The sequence below is a fragment of the Dermacentor variabilis genome, chromosome 4 (genome assembly GCF_050947875.1).
Source record: "Dermacentor variabilis isolate Ectoservices chromosome 4, ASM5094787v1, whole genome shotgun sequence".
NCBI classification, from domain to species: domain Eukaryota; kingdom Metazoa; phylum Arthropoda; class Arachnida; order Ixodida; family Ixodidae; genus Dermacentor; species Dermacentor variabilis.
The window spans coordinates 49,004,204-49,021,032 of NC_134571.1; the positions used below are offsets into that span (position 1 = coordinate 49,004,204).

At 48.1% G+C, this 16,829-nt stretch overlaps 1 protein-coding gene across 2 annotated transcripts in view; it reads right to left on the minus strand.

The window, feature by feature from the left end:
• LOC142579090 (beta-galactosidase-like) overlaps nucleotides 1–16,829 on the minus strand; it is a 53,336-nt gene that overhangs the window by 27,086 nt on the left and 9,421 nt on the right. For both annotated transcript variants that reach the window (XM_075688954.1, XM_075688953.1), the window contains exons 3-5: nucleotides 11,068–11,240; nucleotides 4,762–4,912; nucleotides 1,462–1,525 (exon numbers count right to left, since the gene is read on the minus strand). In XM_075688954.1, the coding sequence (XP_075545069.1) occupies nucleotides 1,462–1,525; nucleotides 4,762–4,912; nucleotides 11,068–11,240 (388 nt within the window). The remainder of the gene's footprint in view (nucleotides 1–1,461; nucleotides 1,526–4,761; nucleotides 4,913–11,067; nucleotides 11,241–16,829) is intronic.

Genomic DNA, 16,829 nt, shown 5'->3' on the forward strand with positions numbered 1-16,829 from the left:
ATTATGTTACTTCTGGGGCTTGGTGATAATTCCTTATTTCATGAAACTTTTACCCTCCACCTCCGAATAACTGGTTTACATTCAGTGTTGTCGTAGTAACAGTAGGGTGGACGACAAAAGGTAACCGGCTCCGTTCTGTGGTTTCGAAGCTAAGCAGGCGCGAATTACTTTGCAGTTACGAGCCTCGCTCATGTGGTCATGGGGTGGGTTATGCGGGGGTGTTTAAATAAAGCAAGTGTGATTTGAACAGAATTTTAATATATATTGCGTTTTCACACCGTTCACCAGGTGTCTTTTTTCCAAAACATCTTATTAACGTTATCTCCAACCGGCACTAGCAGGGGTGCCTATTGTAGTGACACATCAACGGACCTGTATATTCGGATTGTATTGGAACAACATTTCTAAATCCATGTGCCGCCTTGGCCTGCATGTGCAGGTAATAATTCGTCATTTTATAGCAATGTCATATATGAGAAAAGTATAGAAGGTCCCATGAGAAAGTCCCTGCTATTATGCAATCCATATGTGCAAACGCTCGAGGCACGTTGGCGCCGCCGTTTTTGTGTGCATGGAGAAAGGAAAAATATACGAGGGAGAATTACGTCGCGCGGCCAGCCTTGGCAAGCGAACGCTACGCAGTGGTGGCAAACAGTGGTGGCCCAACACGTGACCTCTTGCGTCGAGATCACGGAGCAAGAATGGAGGTTTGCTGAGACGTTTGATTCCCAGTAGCTACGCCAGTAGTTTTTATAAGGTGCGCGTTTGTTCGGCTGCCCATCCGTGGCTCTGCCTGCAGAGCGGGAATGCTAAAAAGTCCCAGGTATCCTTAGCTATCGATTAAGAGACATGAAGGCAAAAGCCTTGTAAAGCTGATTGAAATCCACCTTAATTCGTTTTAATCCTCCTTAATCTCCCAATCCGCCTTAATCAACCTTACAGAACCTTAATCCACCCAAAACCACCTTAATCTACCTTTTTACTTTAGTCTACCCTAATCCACCTTATTGTGTCATCCACCGTAACGGAATTAATCCACCTTAATATGCCCTAATCTACCTTAATCTTCCTTCATCTACCCTAATCCACCTTAATCGATCTTCATCCACTTTATCCTACCCTAATCCTCCTACACCCACCTTAGTCGGCATTAATCCGCCTCAGTTCACCTTAATCCACCTTCATCCCCTTTTACAGACTTAATCCAGCTTAATCTACCTTAATTAACCTTAGTACACCCTAATCCACCTTAATCCAATCACTAATCAATCATAATTTGCTAATCAATAATCCTCTTTTATACATGGCTGGACATGGTTTGGTTCTATTCTGGCCTTCCTTGGGTCACGTGATATTTTCTATACTTAACAACGCGACCTTGAAACATACGAGATGTAAGGCTTTCGCCTTAAAAAAAAGAACAGTAGGATTGATGATGATGTGTAGCATCTTCGTGCTCACCTTTGTCCATGGTCCGAACCCGAATTGACGAACCATTTCGCAAGAGCCAGTACGGAAGGCCTCCCTTCAACGAAAACAAGCGTCCAATTTAATTTCTGTGCAAGTCAACTACCCTCCCCCACTCTCCACCACTCTCTGCCCTTCCTTGAGCCATTTATAGATAAATATATAATAAATTAAGCATAACAGGCCCTTGATGGACCTATACTGCGCTTCCATACATAGCATTCAACGATGTGGAGGCTACACAGACTGGTTGCAATGGCTTCGTTCGCGCTTAGATACAGTTCAATGTTTCTTTGACCGCAATTTGGGCAACTGTTTTACAGCGAACCTGTTAAGAGGAAACATTAGCTCGGGTGCTGCTATCTAAATACATGTGAAAAGGGAACTAGTTCTCTCGGCAACCACTGCACCGAATTTGGCGACGTTTATTGCATTTTAAAGTAAAACTTACCATCTAGTGACTGTTGGTTTCGAATTTCTGATTTAGGTTGTCACTTTTTTTATTGAAGAGTGAAAAAAATCGGAAATTTTCAGAAAAAGACTGTCAAGTTTACAACCCTGTAACTCAGCAATGAAAAATGATATCACAATTGTGTGAATTGCATTTAGTAGTACATCTTAAGCGGACAAAAGTGACATGTTACATGTGAATCTTACAAAATTTAGCAATATGGAAATACGGCTTTTCCGGAACCCTTGTAAACAACGTAAGAAATTCACTTGAGATATAGAAGGACATATCAAATTTGTCCTTAGATATTAATTTATGAATTTCGTTCTTCTACATTTTCAACCTTTCGAAATTTTGCATATCCTTTTATGAAAATTCAAGCCTAAATCGAAATTCCACTTCCATCAGTCACTAGAATTTAAATTTCTCTCTGACATGCAATACGTTTCATTAAAATCAGTCCAGGGGTTATCTCAGAAAAACGTGCGTGCGTTTTACGTGTATTTGAATAGGCCGTGTCGGAGTTGGGCCAGAGCTAAAGCTTCCCCTTAAGGGCCAATTACCCCAGGATCGTGTCGGTGTGTTAACACAAAACTATCATCATCAGGATTGTCTCCAGCGTCGTCTTCTTTCACAGCTGGCTCATTGGCGCCGCTCGGCTTTACCGCGCGAACGCGTTCGTGCCATTGCTCCCGCGTTCGTCGTCGTCATTAATTGATTATTAAGAAACACAATGACGTAACCAATTTTACAGCGAATTGCAGCAAAGCTCTTAAGGGCTAGTTCCCCCTGCATCGTGTCAGTGTGTAGATACAAAACTCCCGATACGTAGGCTGATCCCGAAGATAGTGCAATGCCAGGCCGACCCGCGGCGGAAGTGAAGCAGACGTTAAGCACTCCCCATACGTGGGCCGATCTTGAAGATAATCCAATGCCGGGCCGACCCGCGGCGGAGGTGAAGCAGTCGTTAAGCACTCCCCATAAGTGGGCCGATCCCGAAGATAGTGCAATGCCGGGCCGACCCGCGGTGGCGGTGAAGCAGACGTTAAGTACTCCCCATACGTGGGCCGATCTCGAAGATAGTGCAATGCCGGGCCGACACGTGGCTGAGATGCAGTTCGCCATTAAGGGGCCCACATAAACAGCTTTGCTGGTCATCTTTCTGGACAGAGTGAAAGGCCACTGAGTTTTTTAAAGTGAAAGCTTTACTGGCCGCGAACTTGCGATTTCACCGTGGTGGTGTTCCGAGGAGGCACATGACGACACAGCGCGTGCCTCGCCGCGGATATTTCCCTCTCTCTCGCTCCCTAGTCACTACTGAGCATGCGCCACTAGTAGCACAGAGCCACAGGTGTTCTGCCGCTGCGCAGCGCCGCGCCTTTCCTCCACCGCCGTTTGGTATGACGTCACACCGCGTTCCTCTTCGTTGCGCTTGCCTCCACTCGCTTCACCAGCTGCGTCGCATGCCTGATAGATAACATGTCGGAGGATTGAAAAAGCGAGCTCGCGTGCGCCGCAGCCATAGTTGAGGCGGCAGTATGGACGGCGACAACTCTGATAAGCAGGAGGAGGTCTGGAATCGACATCGAAACGATATGAAAAGGAAACGAATCGCCCAGGAAACAAACGAACAGCGTGTCGAACGAATGGCTAAACGCCGCAACATAGATAGACAACCAGACTAACCTGGACTTGCAATCAAGGTTAACCAAGGCTAACCATGCCTTAGCATTCGCGACGTATATTTTGGCATAGCCGAGCTAAGTCACCGCCAATTTTTTTTACATAGGCTGAGTATTGAATGAAACTTTATTTATTTATTTATTTACAATACTGTCAGTCTCTTCGGAGACCATAACAGGTGGGCACTATATAGATGTACAGGTACAAAAATGTGTAACACATGTAACAACAAATGTGCAACTTGCACTTTGCTCATAGGTACCTTACAGCACATAATATGTACACCAAATACAAGTACACGCCAATTTTCATGATGGAGTAAAATAGGATTTTAAACATTCTATGCAGCATGCACGACTACATAACAAGGTACAGGTACATGTTCGTTTGCATAACGTATTAATAGCACTAGTAATTTTAACATGCTAGGAGATTTTTTCAATTTTTAATTCAAACTCAGACAGTGGCTGAGTTTTAATGGATATAAGTGTATTGATATAAGTTTTAATCCTTAGAAACAAACAGACTGTGGTATGCGGCTGTTAATGCGTTGTTTTAAACCACTTTTATTTTTGTTACTTTAAGGGTTTTGTATTTGCAACACGTCGCGAGGAGCCTCACGTGCATGCTCTCGCGAGCGAACGCTGTTGGCGCGCAGCGAAGCATAGACGGAACGCGCGGAGTGATAACTTTTGTGAACCGAACTTATTGTGTAGCTTCTACAGCGTTCACTACTATGTATGGAACGAAGTATGTATAAATGAATAGAACATTTTAACGTGTATAGGAACTACGTCTGTCTTTTCTGTTATGTCTTAACGAGAAAGGGAAAGATCTATCTATCTATCTATCTATCTATCTATCTATCTATCTATCTATCTATCTATCTATCTATCTATCTATCTATCTATCTATCTATCTATCTATCTATCTATCTATCTATCTATCTATCTATCTATCTATCTATCTATCTATCTATCTATCTATCTATCTATCTATCTATCTATCTATCTATCTGTATGTATGTATGTCTGTCTGTCTGTCTGTTCAATAATTTCATCATTTAATAGTCGAGGCTGAGCATCAAGTCGGCATCCGATGTTCATACAGGGGGTCGCGCTCGTAGCTTCTCTCAAAGCACGTAGAGTACTGCAGCTTACGAAGTCTCGTTCGGCGCAGATGTATGGGCCTGGGCGGAGGATGACCATGAAGCCGAGTCTGTGGGCGAGCCGTAGGAAGCGGGCCAGGTCCTGCTGACCTTCGAAGTCGTACTGGCCATCCTCGGGTTCATGGCTGCTCCACTCGACGTAGCTGCAAAGGCCCGGGCAACTACTGAATGGACTTTTGAAAGCACTCGGTGCACACAAAAAGAAACTGATCTGTGCTGCAGACAAAGAAAGAACTATGCACACACCACAATGCTATTATTCCAGACAATATTTCGCGGGAACGCACTTGGCCAGGTTTTTCGAGGCCTTACAGAACGTGCTGTCCGGCACGTAAGCAAGCGCTCGTGCTGACACAATTTCGTAGCTGCCTGCGTCCTGCACCAACGGCAGAAACCGCTCGCGAATTATGAACTCAGTATGCGAACCATCTCATTTATAACCACACAAGGAGAATCATCATCATTATCATCATCATCATCATCATCATCATCATCATCATCGTTACGCCCACTGCAGGGCAAAGGCCTCTGCCATACTTCTCCAACTAGCCCGGCACGGAGGAAGGAAACTAAGGAGAGGCCCTACCCCCTCCGCGCGTTAGGAGAAAAGTGTGGCGGAAATTACGTAGTGAGTTCTCATTTTTTTGCTGCTTTTTTATTTATTTTGCTGTATGGCCACGCCTTTTGGGCCACAATGGCGGCGTTGTTATGGTTTTGAGCGCTCACACGTGTTGCTCTGGTAGGTTTCGTGCCGTGGCAAAGGCGCTGTGTGGGCGGGTTTGCGTTAGTCACCGTGTCTTGTTGCGCTGTGTTACCTGCACCGTGCTCTACCGGATGTTGCTGTGGCCATGTGGGACAGGAGGGACTAAAGCTTGTGAAATGAACACGCATGTGTAACGCTGTACGCAATGTACCGCGCCACGGCACTGACAACGGACGAAGGAATATCCGCGGGAAATTTTGCCTCCACTTCAGCGGAATCATGCTAACGTGCCATCGCAGACCGAAACCGATAAGTTTCAGAATCTGTACAGTGAACGCCTTGCAGGTCAGTGATTCCTGCTTTTGACAGCGCATGTTGCATTTGCGGCACGTAGAACGTGCATTATTCAAGAATGCATAATCCTAGTTTCAGAACTACGTGTTCAGTAACAACTTGCTTTTGTGCATATTAAAACACGTGTTGCTCAACTGTTGCTTGTTTCTCGCATTACTCGCGACAGCGCCGACTCTTTTAGGCAGAGCACGTTCGAGGGTCATGCACACCTGCTCAGGTGTACCACAATTAATACACACGTGCTGATAGAGATTTACCCAGAATATGTGCATTTTGCTGCCCTCGACATCGACATTTTCACAAGCTGCACGCTTGCTTTATACCAACATGTAGTGTTTCATGACCTAGATTGGCACGTCGATGTGTACAGTAGCCGTTAAAGCGCTGCATTCATGTAACGGCGCACCATACAGAGAAGCACACGAGTCTACTAATTAAAAAAAAACTAAAAACCAGTACTGTACAAAACTATTTGGAAGGCATTCATGACATGTACAAGTGGAAGTGAAATTTCAAAATGCACAAAGAGCAAGAAATGCACAATCCTCGCGAGCAAGACTGTATGAGAGCCCCAGGAAGCCCAAGCAGAGAAAAGCAAGTAGAAGGCTGCGATAAAGGGGACCTTTTTTTAAAAAAAACACGCAAGAGCTGGGTAGCGGCCGGTACCTGCGGTTAATGGGAACAGTTCAGTTGGTTGGCCTTATATTTAAGGCATGTTTACTTTCATAACAGCCGGTAAAAGCAGCCGATTCGACTTCACGGCCCAATTTGCGAAGTTCATTATGAACTTCTTTTAACATGGGTTCGGCAACGGCAACGCAATGAGACATCGCGATTGTTTAGTATTGCTGCGGAGCGAGCGAGCGCGCTCCGCGCGTGAAACCACACGCAGTGCGGCGTGGTTTCCAAGAGGGAGGCCCAAAAGGCGGAGCATCGCCATGAGCAACGCCAACTTCCGGCATCACTTTTGCTTCACAAAGAGTGACGTCAGGGCCTCTCCTTAGTTTTCTTCCTCCGTGTAGCCCGGTCATGTACTAATTGTGACCATGTCGTCCCTGCAAACTTCTTAATGTCATCCGCCCACCCAACTTTCTGCCGCCCCCTGCTACGCTTCCCTTCCCTTAGAATCCAGCCCGTAACCATTAATGACCATTGGTTATCTTCCCTACTCATTACATGTCCTGCCCACGCCCCCCCCCCCCCCATTTCTTTTTCTTGATTTCAACTAAGATGTCATTAACACGCGTTTGTTCCCTGACGCAATCTGCTCTTTTCTGATCCCTTAACGTTACACCCATCATTCTTCTTTTCATATATAGCTCGTTGCGTTGTCCTCAATTTAAGTAGAACCCTTTTCGTAAGCCTCCACGTTTCTGCCCCGTACGTGAGTACTTGTAAGACACAGCTGTTACACACTTTTCTCTTCAGGGATAATGGCAGCCTGCTGTTCATGATCTGAGAATGCCTGCCAAACGCACCCCAGCCCATTCGTATTCTTCTGATTATTTCAGTCTCATGATCCGGATCTGCGGTCACTACCTGTCCTAAGTAGATGTATTCCCTTACCACTTCCAGTGCCTCGCTACCTATCGTAAACTGCTGTTCTCTTCCGAGACTGTTAAACATTACTATAGTTTTCTGCAGATTAATATTTAGACCCACCATTCTGCTTCGCCTCTCCAGATCAGTGAGCGTGCATTGCAATTGGTCCCCTGAGTTACTACGCAAGGCAATATCATCAGCGAATCGCAAGTTACTAAGGTATTCTCCATTAACTCTTGTCTCCAATTCTTCCCAATCCAGGTCTCTGAATACCTCCTGTAAACATGCTGTGAATAGCATTGGAGAGGTAATATCCCCCTGCCTGACGCCTTTCTTTATTGGGATTTTGTTGCTTTCTTTATGGAGGACTAAGTGGCTGTGGAGCCACTATAGACATCTTTCAGATTTTTACGTACGGCTCGGCGACACCCTGATTCCGTAGTACCTCCATGACTGCTGAGGTTTCGACTGAATCAAACGCTTTCTCGTAATCAATGAAAGCTATATATAAGGGTTGGTTATATACCGCACATTTCTCTATCACCTGATTGATAGTGTGAATACGGTCTATTGTTGAGTAGCCTTTACGGAATCCTGCCTGGTCCTTTGCTTGACAGAAGTCTAAGGTGTTCCTGATTCTATTTAAGATTACCATAGTAACTAGTTTGTACGCAACTGACAGTAAGCTCATCGGTCTATAATTTTTCAAGTCTTTAGCGTCCCCTTTCTTATGGATTAGGATTATGTTAGCGTTCTTCCAGGATTCCGGTACGCTCGAGGTTATGAGGCATTGCGGATACAGGGTGGCCAGTACTTCTAGAACAATCTGCCCACCATCCTTCAAGAGATCTGCTGTTACCTGATCCTCCCCAGCTGCCTTCTCCCTTTGCATATCTTCCAAGGCTTTCTTTACTTCTTCCGGTGTTTCTTGTGGGATTTCGAATTACTCTAGACTATTCTCTTTTCCATTATCGTCATGGGTGCCACTGGTACTGTATAAATCTCTATAGAACTCCTCAGGAGAGAATGCAGGGGAGAATGCATAATTGTAAATGACTCAAAATAACTGGGAACAATTATCGGACACACAGGATACCGGACACACAATTCGCCTAATGTTGTGCCTTAAAAAAAAAAAGAAGAGTATAGTGGAGCTCGTAACATTGCTTTTGTGGGAACAAACGAAAAAAAAAGGGGTATACTCGAGCTCGTAACATTGCCTTTGTGAGCACACACGTTAATTTCAAGAACGGTATACGTTCATTTTTGGAGATGCGGCGCATGCGATGAGTGGAACGTCCAATGCCTAGAGAGAGAGAGAGAGAGAGAGAGAGAGAGAGAGAGAGAGAGAGAGAGAGAGAGAGAGAGAGAGAGAGCAAATGATAAAGGAAAGATAGGGAGGTTAACGAGGACTGAGCCCGGTTGGCTACCCTACACTGGGGAAAGGGAAAAGGGGACGGAAAGATTAAAAGAAGAAAAGAAAGTCTACTGGCTATATCGTTCGGTCACTCAGTCCAGATCACAGACGCTGATTCAATCCAGTAGCCTTCAAATATCGCAGCAGAGCTTTTGTGGCCTTTTGTAGCTGCGATATGCGAGGCCATGGTCCCAAGATCTTCTTCAAGGTGAACGGTGTTCTATCTAGCTGATTGAGAGCTGTGCAGAGGTCATGTCATTCGTTTTGAAAAGATGGGAAGTAGCACAGTAGATGTTCTATAGTTTCCTCGGCACCGCAGGCATTACAGTCGGCGCTATCAGTCATTCAAATCAAAAACGTATATGCATTGGTGAATGCGACGCCCAAGCGTAAGCGGCACAGCATTGTTTCCTCATTTCGCAGAAGCCCTGGTAACAGCAGCAGTTGCATAGAGGGGTCGAGGGAATGCAATCGTTCTTGGGTGAATTCAGGTGTGTGCCACTTCTCTAATGTCATACGGTGTGCTACCTTGCTTAGGTGTTGGGCTGCGTCGGTCCGCGATAAAGGTACAGAAACAAGGGTTGCTGCTTCGTGTGCTTTCCTAGCAGCTTCGTCAGCGAGGTCGTTGCCGGAGATACCGCAATGGGCCAGGCAGCCACTGAAACACGACGTCGTGTCCTTTCGCTATCATACGATGGTGCATTTCTCGTATCTCCGACACTAGTTGTTCACACGACCCGCGACGAAGAGATGACAGAAGACATTGTAAGGCCGCCTTCGAATCGCAGAATATTGCCCACCGATTAGCGGGTTGGTTGTTAATGTAATCAACGGCACCTCGGAGGGCAACAAGCTCCGATCCGGTCGATGTTGTCATGTGAGAAATCTTGCATCGGACGCTAATTGATCGTGATGGTATAACTACTGCGCCGGTGGAGCTGGTCTGAGTGGAAGAGCCATCCGTATATATGTGGACTCGGTCAAAGTAGAAAGTGTTCAAACAATCCAGAGCTGCTTGCTTCAGGGCCAAGGTAGGCAGGTCGGTCTTCTTTCTTATCCCTGGAACCGTGAGACGCACTTGAGGTTGTTTTAAACACCACAAAGCTGAGGTTGAACGTGCTGAGGGTGTGAAGCCCGATGGTAGACAGGTACGATGGATGCTGGCCTCGTTGGAGAAGGACGCCTGTGGTCGTCGTTCTGGCAGGCAGGCAAGAAAGCTTGATTGCATGCGTGAAACATGACGAACATGGGCCCTAAGCGTGTCGATGCTAATCTAAGTCGTGATCGGATGGTCTCGAGCCATTATAATGGTTCCTGCTGTTGAGGCGCTCCGCGGAAGTCCTAGGCAAACACGTAGTGCCTGTGCTTTCACGCTCTGTAGTTCTCGAAGATTTGACTTGCATGTTTTAGCAAGCACGGGAGAACTATAACTTAGCAATCCGATAAAAAATGCTCGATATAACTGTAGCATGGAGCCCACTGACGATCCCCATGTTTTCCCGGCGATAAACTTGAAGACATGAACAATAGATGTGAGCTTCTTCTTCAAGTGGGCAACATGAGGGCTCCAAGAGAGGTCCCGGTCCACAATGACACCCAAAAACCGATGGTTTCTCTTGTAGGAGATAGGCTGGCCATTAATGCATACTGGATAACGAGACATTGGTTTTCGTGTAAAGGCGACTAACGCACATTTTTCTGCTGAGATGGTAAGGCCTTGTGTGTGAAGATAGTGAGGTGCCTGTGTTGCTGCTTTCTGCAGCCTTGCGCGAACCTGCAGACGAGTGACCGCTGATGACCAGATGCAGCACTCACTCACTCACTGTTTCCGGTAGGGATTCGGCCAGCCCAAGAAGTGCGAGGTTGAAAAGAATAGATTCAATGCCTAATTATGTATTGCATATTATGATGTCAGCTCTCTAAACAAGGATGCATAAAGTGATACGCCAGCACGATTTAAGGGCTAGCTTGAGTTCTAGAACTCTATAGTACACGACGCTTTGAACAGTGGCAGTACAAGGAATGTCGCTGGCGTGGCAACCTTTCGACAAGGGGATTTGCCTTCGTAAGGCAGCAGCTGCTTTCATTGGCAGCGTTCTTAATTACGGGTAGCTCTCCTTCTCTACTCTCAGTGATGGGAGGAGGAGGACAAAAACCGCAGGTAATTGATGTTAATGTTTCTTTCGAGCATGTTGAACACAAATTTAAAAAAGAAAGAGCTATGCGCAACTCGACGTGATGGGCCCATGCTCGCTCGCATAAGAGACAAGGACTTTGCTTACGTCTCTATGGTGTTCAAACCGGACGCCTGCATGGTCCTGAGGCGGTCCTTCCAGAGCTCTGGCAGAATCCTGAAGTAGTGGATGGCGCCCGACATAATCTGGACGCGCTTCCCCCGCAACACGAACGAATTGCCGTCGTAGTCAGCTGCGAAGAACGGCGACAGTGGGGCCCTCTGAAAAAAAATAAAAATAAAACTTCAGTGCCGCTTGAGCGGTAAATGGGAGAGAAATGTGTTTAGTGTTTACGTCGCACCTCTTTAAGGACGCAGGCCTACGATGTAAACCGCGTTCACCGCATCGCAAGGTGTTGTTCAGGAGCTCTCTCGACACAAGTTCTGCCTCTTTGAGGAGCGAAGTACAACTATATATATATATATATATATATATATATATATATATATATATATATATATATATATATATATATATATATATATATATAGTTGTACTTCGCTCCTCAAAGAGGCAGAACTTGTGTCGAGAGAGCTCCTATATATATATATATATCGCGTCGATGCGCGACTCTCACGCATCCCCTGATATGTGGTTTTCCCGCACAGATACCGTCTCCTGTAATCCGGCTTCGCCGCGTGGCCTGATGCCCGCGGCAGTCGGTCTGGTTGAAGCGCAGTACGATTGATGGCGCGAGTGTTGCGCTGCTAACGCCGCCTAATGACGGACTTACTTGGGCGAGGAAAAGAGAAGGCGCTTCCTCTTTGGTTCGGGATCGGTCAGTGGCGCGGACGTTCCGTGCGTGCGCCGATCCATGCTTCTGCGAGACCTTCTCGCGAGGCCTCGTTCGAACGCGCCAGCGTTCGCGTGACCGTACGTGTGAACGACCAGGCGTTGGTGTCCAGCATGGGGCGAACATATATGCGCTGGCTATCCGGTCGCGGTGAGTCGGACTTCCGCGATTTGTCGCGCGCCCATCGGCATGTTTTGTGGATAGCAACTCGGCTAGCAGGCATATATATATATATATATATATATATATATATATATATATATATATATATATATATATAGAAGTAGAACTCCGAGTATGTAGAACTCCCAGGTGTTGCGTTTCGCCTGCGACACGTGGTTTTGCCGGCGCGTCTGCGGCGGGGCGGCAGACATTTTGGCCCGATCGTCGTCGCCGCAACACTCATCGCCAGGTGTTTCCAGGCGCGTCTGCGGCGATGCGACCGCCTAGGGATCCTCCTCGCATTCCAGTCATTGTGCCCGAAACAGGCGATGCCAAAGCAGGGATCTCATTCCAGTTATTGGGCCCGAAACAGGCGATGCCAAAGCAGGGATCTCGTTCCAGTCATTGTGCCCGAAACAGGCGATGCCAAAGCAGGGATCTCATTCCAGTTATTGGGCCCGAAACAGGCGATGCCAAAGCAGGGATCTCGTTCCAGTCATTGTGTCCGACCGGCAGCGCCACGACAGGGTGCTACGAGATCGTGCGCAGCGCCACGACCAGGTGCTACGAGATCGTGCGCAGCGCCACGACCAGGTGCTACGAGATCGTGCGCAGCGCCACGACCGGGTGCTACGAGATCGTGCGCAGCGCCACGACAGGGTGCTACGAGATCGTGCGCAGCGCTACGACAGTGTGCGTCACCATTAGCCCATTGTACATTCACGTGCTCGTCTTTTGAGGGGTTCCTTCTTGCCCTCAACTGCGAGAGTATAAAAACAGCTGCCCCCGGACGCCAAAAGGGGGGGCTCCGATTTCTTCTGTTGAGTGAAGTGCTCTCCCGTCTCTCTACTACGGTCAAACCTGACCGCCAACTCTTTGCGATGTTAAAATAAACAAGTTGTTTCGTTGTTACCAGTCGACTCATGCTTTGCCGGGACCTTCGGATGCTTCCAGTTGTACCCCAGGCCGCCAGGCCAACGCTACCCTTGGGGCTTGCGACCCAGGTACAACCACGGGCGTCAGCGCCGAGTTCCCAACAGATCGTACCAGCAGTCCGATCCAAACATCTGGTTGGCAGCGGTGAGATCGCCTACGACTTCAAACAACGGTCTGCCAGCGGCGAGATCGCGACAACGGAGGCCAGCAGCAAAGAGATGCAGTTGACAGTATGCTGAGCAGCTCAACGACGATCCGGGAGCAGTGCAACGAGCCCTGTGGGACGACTGGTTGCCTGCAGCGGAACGACTGCGCGGAATTCCTGCCTGCGAGGTTTGGTGAGTGCGGGACTTTCTTCTTCTGAGCTTTGCCAGGCTTTTGTTAGTGTTAGAAACAGAGCTGGTAATTGTGGTTGTCGTTGCTGCCGGGTTAGTTGCGGCAAGACAATAGTAAGCAGTAGAGAAAGCAGCATTCAGAGCAGCCATGGATTTGAAGTCGTTGCGCAAACCGAAATTGTTGGAGCTTGCAAGAGAGTTGGGTCTGGATGTCTCAGACAAACTAAGAAAACCTGAACTGCTAAAGGCTATTCTTGAGTTAGAGGCTGAGGATGACGAGCTGTCGGAATGCCTTCAGACTATTGAGGAGAGGTCAAAAAGACAGGAGCGCGAACTTAAAGAGCAAAAAGAGAAACAGGAGCGCGAACTTAAAGAGCAAAAAGAGAAACAGGAGCGCGAACTTAAAGAACAGAAAGAGCGAGAGCAACAAGAGCGTGACCGTCAACACGCTTTGGAAATGAAGCGTCTTGAGGTAGAGATGGAACGCGCTCGTAATGGAAGTCAGGCACACGGTGCAGGAGAACGAGTATTGTTCAAAATGACTGACCTGATGCGGCCGTTTAAGCTTGGAGAGGACATTGGTTTGTTCCTGGTTAACTTTGAGCGAACGTGCGAGAAGCAGGGGTTCTCTCGGGAAACGTGGCCACAGCGCTTGCTCACTTTGTTACCCGGCGAGGCGGCCGACGTAGTCGCTCGCTTGGATAGAGAGGAAGCAGAGGATTTCGACACAGTGAAATCGAGTCTTCTAAAAAAGTACCGGCTGTCTGCGGAGGCGTTCCGTCGGAAGTTTCGGGAAAATGAGAAAGGCAAAAGTGAGTCATATACAGAGTTTGCGTATAGGCTTATGTCGAACATGCAGGAGTGGCTCAAAGAAGAGAAAGCGTTTGGTGACCACGATAAAGTTCTGCAGTGTTTCGGGCTAGAACAGTTTTATAGTCGGTTACCGGAGAACGTGCGATACTGGGTCTTGGATAGGCCAGACGTGAGTACGGTGGCTAGAGCCGCTGAGCTAGCCGAGGAGTTTGTGACGCGTCGAGCTCGCGGAGCTAAGGACGGTCAAAAGGGTGAATTTGGCTCCAAGTTTGAGAGGCCAAGGTTCACGCCCATGAGATTTAAGGGGGACACGCGTAGTGAGGATGCGAGTGAAAGCAGTCCGACCAAACGTAAAGAGACGGCGGCAGCCAAACGCAGAAAGCGGTTCGAGATGAGGCGAGCGCGCTTGTGTTATACGTGCCAGAAGCCGGGTCACTTTTCGGCGCAGTGTCCGGAAACAACACCAAAAGTTGTGTTTTTTTCAATAGGCAGCACTGACGAGAACATGAAGCTTCTCGAGCCTTACATGCGAGACCTCCTCGTGAACGGGAAAGAGTGCCGAGTGCTTCGCGATTCCGCAGCTACGATGGATGTAGTTCACCCGTCTTACGTAGAACCCGATATGTTCACGGGCGAGTGCGCATGGATCAAGCAAGCCGTGGAAGCTCATAGCGTGTGTCTGCCGGTAGCAAAAGTGCTTATTGAAGGACCTTTCGGAGCGCTTGAGACAGAGGCGGCAGTGTCATCTATGCTGCCACCCCAGTACCCGTACCTATTTTCAAACAGGTCCGATCACCTCCTGCGCGAGAAGGGGCTTTTGTTTGGTGAAGCTAGTGTTCAGGCCTTAACCAGATCGAAGGTTCGGGAGCTCGCTGCAAAGGCGGTAGTTGCGGGGCCGACGTTATCAAACAACGAAAAAGGGTCAGAGGCGCAGCAAGCTGATATTCAGAGCACGCCCGAACTGAATAAAATTGAGTCTGTAGCATTGAAGGCGCCAGATACTGGAGAGGAAAATCCCGATTCGGGAAAGTTAGAAGAGCTATCGACTGATTTGCTCATCGCGCCTACGTCAGACGGACTTGATAGGTTGCTAAAAGTCAGCCGGTCGGCTTTGATAGCCGAGCAAAAAAAGGATGGCAGCCTGGAAAACGTGCGCTGCAATGTCAAAGAAGGTATCGCCAGGAAAACTGCGCGTTTTGTGGAAAGAGGTGGAGTCCTGTACCGGAAGTATCTAGACCGCCGAGGAGTGGAGTTCGATCAGCTGGTCGTGCCTCAATGCTATCGTCAGGATCTGTTGCGCTTGTCACATGGGGGTTCGTGGTCCGGACACCTAGGAGTTAAGAAAACTAAGGACCGTCTCTTGCAAGATTACTATTGGCCAGGGTGTTTTCGGGACGCAGACCATTTCGTGAGGACATGTGACACTTGTCAGCGGGTGGGCAAACCAGGGGACAAATCGAGGGCGCCGTTGAAATTGGTACCTATCATTACGGAGCCTTTTAGACGGCTCGTTATTGATACTGTGGGACCTCTGCCGGTAACAGCCACGGGGTACAGACACATTTTGACTGTGATCTGCCCAGCGACAAAGTTCCCTGAAGCAGTGCCGCTTAAAGAACTCAGCTCAGTTGAGATAGTTAATGCACTACTGTCCATATTTGCGCGAGTTGGTTTTCCTGCGGAAATCCAATCAGATCAGGGCACAGTGTTTACTAGCGCTTTGACGACAACTTTTCTCGAAAGGTGTGGGGTAAAGCTGTTACACAGCTCAGTGTACCACCCACAGTCGAATTCCGTTGAGAAGCTCCACTCCGTCATGAAGCGCGTGTTGAGAGCGTTGTGTTTTGAACATCGAACTGACTGGGAGCTGTGTCTGCCTGGGGTGATGTTTGCTTTAAGGACCGCGCCGCATGCGGCTACGGGGTTTTCGCCAGCTGAACTGGTGTACGGTCGCTCGCTTCGATCTCCGCTTCGCATGCTTCGAGAATCGTGGGAAGGTAGGGGCGACGACCCAGTCGTGGTGGAGTACGTGCTTAAGCTCCTCGAACGCTTAAGAAGGGCACAGGAGTTGTCAGGTGAAGCAATGGCAAAGGCCCAGCAGAGGGCCAAGGTTTATTATGATCGGACAGCCAGGGCCCGTCGTTTTGAGGTTGGCGATGAGGTCATGATATTGCGCACATCGCTAAACAACAAACTAGACGTGCAGTGGGAGGGCCCAGCACGAATTGTTCAGAAACTGTCGGACGTTAACTACGTGGTAAGTCTGCCAGGAAAGCGGAAAGCACAGCAAGTTTACCACTGTAATCTGCTCAAACCTTATAGACAACGGGAAGCAGTGGTGTGCATGATGATAAACGTTCCTGAAGAGCTTCCAGTCGAGCTTCCGGGACTAGGCTCAGTGACGAACAGGGAAGACACCGGTCAAGTCATTGGTGACCTTATCAGTAAAGCACCGCTGTCGCCTGAGCAGAAAACCGAACTACACCAGCTATTACAAGAGTTTCAAGGTCTGTTCTCTGAGAGGCCTGGTAGGACTTCTGTACTTACTCATGATATAGAACTTACCTCCACAGAGCCAGTACGATCCAAGGCGTATCGGGTGTCACCCCGCCAGAGCGATATTATGGAGGCTGAGGTAAAGAAAATGCTACAGCTCGGTGTTATTGAGGCAGGTGAGAGTGATTATACCTCCCCTTTGATTTTAGTTGAGGTACCGGGCAAGGAACCTCGTCCTTGCGTCGACTACCGCAGGCTTAATTCCATCACTAAGG